Here is a 1,990-nt window from a genome sequence, read left to right as displayed (position 1 = left end):
GGAAGATCCTCTATGAGATGGATTGATTCGGTGACTGGGGTAATCGGGATGGGTGTGTCAGAGGCGGTGCGGTTGGCGCAGGATAGAGCAGGATTTAGGGCTGTTGTGCATAGGGTCACTATGAGTCGCAAAGGACTAGTCGGCACATAACAACAACAACAGGTGTTTGGGCACATTATTTTTCTAGCAAAGAAAATTCAACAACTTGCTTCTTTGAAAAATATATTCTGCATTGTAATGATTTCTTTTTAATGGGTGAAGTTATATTTTAATTAAAGTTAACATTTTGTTTATTTTCTAGTTTTCAAAACAGACAAAAAATACACTTGTTTTACATTAGGGGTATGCATTTTAATAAAATTGTTATTTATTTTTTTTTATATATATTGCTTTTAGGTGAAAGATATTCTCTCAAAAGTCCAGAAAAATCATGTGGGAAAACCACTGTTGAAAGTGGATTTAAATCCAGAACAGGCGGTAAATCCTTCTCATTAGTTTTCTTTTGTTAGTAAATAAATTGCCTTATAGAATTGAAAATACATTGAGTGTGTTTATTGTTTTGTAGAATGATAATTGATATTCTGAAGTAAAAGCCCTCAGACTTTTCTGCAGTCAAATTAATAATTACATTTTAAAATAACTGATTAAGAATATTAATAGCAGCCAATTTATTAGCAAAATTGTTATTTGAAAAGAATAGTAGTATAAAGTTAATGAGAATTTATTGATACTTTTTTCCTTATTACTTAACAAGTAGACATTTTACATAAATTAGTGTGTTTATTTGAAAACAAGATAAATTTTACTATTGGTTGAGTTTAGGTTATATGTTTAATATCTGAATACTATAAATATTATAATACTCTTTATTGTTTAAATAGTTTGTCCTAAGTTTTATGAGATTGTGAGGCTGGCACAGTATAGGACAAGGTTAAGATCTGCCATTCACAGGGTCACTTTGAGTCATACTTAACTCGATGACACCTAACAATAGCAACAGATTCTCATGATGTCAAATGTTCAGTAAGTAAAATCACATTTGAATCAAGAGGAGATATTTCCTATTATTTTTCTTTCTTTTAATTATGAAAGTTTAAAGTTTCTATTTCCACCCAAAATCTTTAGGAACAACTGGAAAGAATCAATGATGCTCTTTCCTCTGAATATGAATGCCGCCGGCGAATGTTAATGAAACGTTTAGATGTGACAGTACAGTCCTTTGGCTGGTCTGACAGAGCAAAGGTAAGACTGTTGTTCCAGTAATGGCCTGTAGATGGTAGCCTGTGACAATTTTTCCAGCTTCCTTGTACACTTATGTAACCATCACATTTCCTCTTCACTACTCTTCTCAGACCAGCTGTTGATTCTGTGTAATGGTTCTGGTTTTATATAAATCTCTATTTGCAAATAACTTTATCTTCATTTCCATTCAAATTTTTCATATTTATTTTAAACTCATACATGTTGTGTTATGTGTAAAGATAAACAGCATGTGATAGATACAATAAATATTATAATGAAGATATTTGAGTATAGAAATAAGTTTGGGTAGCATTACTGCCTGCATGGACTTTTATGAAAGCCCTTTGAGACAAAGTGTGAAGCTCATTCCAATTGAAGATGGGTGTAGTAGATTATTCCCAAATGTGAATCTCTTTAGATAGCTTTCTAGAGAACTGTCTCCATTGCTAAATTCAGTTTTTAGCTTATGCCCAGGCTTCCTATGGATCCCCTTTTCTGTAGCACAGCTTGGAAACTCTAGGTGGTATTCTGGAACACTTATTATGTTTATCTGCTATACTTGCACCTTTCCTGGGTTGCTGTCCTATGCCTCTGGTGTCCAGTATTTAAAAGTCCTTGATTTACATGCCTTGTTGTTGTTGTTGTTATGTGCCATCGAGTCATTTGTGACTCATAGTGACCCTGTGTACAACAGCCCTAAACCCTGCTCTATCCTGTGCCAGTCACATAGCCTCTGACACACCCATCC

The 1,990-nt window shown here is 33.8% G+C and overlaps 1 protein-coding gene across 1 annotated transcript in view; it reads left to right on the top strand.

Annotated features, from left to right (window-relative positions):
* LOC102876675 (protein FAM98B-like) overlaps window positions 1-1,990 on the top strand; it is a 60,384-nt gene that overhangs the window by 41,958 nt on the left and 16,436 nt on the right. The window contains exons 5-6 of the mRNA XM_006883228.1: window positions 397-477; window positions 1,126-1,242. Coding sequence (XP_006883290.1) covers window positions 397-477; window positions 1,126-1,242 — 198 coding nt within the window. The remainder of the gene's footprint in view (window positions 1-396; window positions 478-1,125; window positions 1,243-1,990) is intronic.

The sequence above is a fragment of the Elephantulus edwardii genome, unplaced genomic scaffold, assembly GCF_000299155.1.
Source record: "Elephantulus edwardii isolate Elephantulus edwardi_28Jun2011 unplaced genomic scaffold, EleEdw1.0 scaffold00026, whole genome shotgun sequence".
Taxonomy (NCBI): Eukaryota; Metazoa; Chordata; class Mammalia; order Macroscelidea; family Macroscelididae; genus Elephantulus; species Elephantulus edwardii.
This window is presented reverse-complemented; position numbering and strand designations above follow the sequence as displayed.